This window comes from Eimeria maxima, genomic scaffold (genome assembly GCF_000499605.1).
Source record: "Eimeria maxima Weybridge genomic scaffold, Emw_scaff1453, whole genome shotgun sequence".
Lineage (NCBI taxonomy): Eukaryota > Apicomplexa > Conoidasida > Eucoccidiorida > Eimeriidae > Eimeria > Eimeria maxima.
In genome coordinates this window covers 5,713-7,276 of record NW_013563517.1, presented here as the reverse complement: position 1 = coordinate 7,276, position 1,564 = coordinate 5,713, and the positions used below count along the sequence as shown (strand labels likewise).

At 33.1% G+C, this 1,564-nt stretch overlaps 1 protein-coding gene across 1 annotated transcript; it reads left to right on the top strand.

The window, feature by feature from the left end:
- Nucleotides 1–399: 399 nt before the first annotated feature.
- EMWEY_00052870 (nucleolar phosphoprotein p130, putative) lies at nt 400–929 on the top strand (the record flags this gene model as incomplete). Its single annotated transcript, XM_013477556.1, has 2 exons — nt 400–507; nt 828–929. The coding sequence occupies 2 exons, from the start codon at nt 400–402 to the stop codon at nt 927–929; spliced, it is 210 nt and encodes a 69-aa protein (XP_013333010.1).
- Nucleotides 930–1,564: the final 635 nt, after the last annotated feature.

The following is a 1,564-nucleotide window of genomic DNA, read 5'->3' as shown; positions in this document are numbered from 1 at the left end:
TAAAATAAATAAAATAAAATAAAAAAGAAAAGAAAAAAGAAGAAAAGGAGGAGAAAAGAAGAAAAAAAAATTTCTTTTTTGTTAGTTGCTAGCTGTGGGGCAAAAGAAGAAATAATATTTTGGGGTTTTTCTTTCTTTTCTTTTATTAATAAAAATAAAAAATAAATATATTTATTTATTTTTTATTTTTTTTTTTATTAATAAGATTCTTTCTTTACCTCATTAGCCCCACCTATCTTCTGTTGCTGCTGCTGTTGCTGCTACTGTTGCTGTTGCTGCTGCTGTTGCTGTTGCTGCTGCTGCAAAAGATCTACTTCTAAGAAAAAAAAAAATAACCCTTTCTTATATATCAAGGGTTTAGGGTTTAGGGTTTAGGGTTTAGGGTTTAGGGTTTATAAGATGGAGGGAGGAATAGAGTTACGCATTGCTGCAGCAATATTAAATTTCTTAGAGCAACAAGAATTCACCAAGGCAGCAAAAGCAATAAGAAAAGAAGCAGCAAAAAGGGTAAGACAATGCAGCAGCAGCAGCAGCAGCAGCAACAGCAGCAGCAGGAGCAGCAAGAGCAGCAGGAGCAGCAACGGGAGCAACAACAACAACAACAGCAACACCAACAACCGTAGCAGCAGCATCAACAACAACAACTGTAGCATCCGCAGCAGGATGAGGAGCAACAGCAACAGCAGCAGCAGCAACAGCAACAGCAACAGCAACAGCAGCAACAGCAACAGCAGCAGCAGCAGCAGCAACAGCAACAGCAGCAGCAACACATATCTTTATGTATTTATTGCTGTTGCTGCTGCTGCTGTTGATTGTTTTTGCTGCAGGAATGGGATATTGACACAGCAGCAGCAGCAGCAGATTCTTTTGATTTGCTGCAGCTATGTACAGCAGCAGCAGCAGCAGAAGGTAAGACAAACCTTAATTAAGAGTAACAGCAGCAACAACAGCAGCAACAACAGCAACAGCAGCAGAACAATTTGTTTATTATTTTTTTGTGTTTTTCTTTTTCCTTATAGATGCAAATAAAAAGAAGACAAAGAAAAATAAAATAAAAGAAGAAGAAAATTTAATTGGCAATAAAAAGAAGAAAAATAAAATAACTCATGAAGAAGAAGGAGAAGAAGCAGCAGCAGCAACAGCAACAGCAGCAACAGCAACAGCAGAAGCAGAAGAAGAAGCAGATGCAGCAGCAGGAGCAGCAGCAAAAGGAAAAAAAAATAAAAAAGGAGGAAAGAAAGAACATATAAATGAAGAAACAGAAGAAAAAGAAGAAAAAGAAGAAAAAGAAGAAAAAGAAGAAAATAATAATAATAATAATAATAATAATAATAATAATAATAAGAATAATAATAAACAAGCAGGTAATACTATATATAAAAATTTTATATACTATATATGAATAAATAAATTAAATTAAATTATATTAATAAAATAAATAAATAAAGAAATAAATAAATTTATTATAAATATTGGGGTGTACGTACACCCCAATTATTGAATAATTCAATTTCCGCTTTCCAATTCAAAATTCATTTCTTTTTTTTTTTTTTTTTTTTTTTTT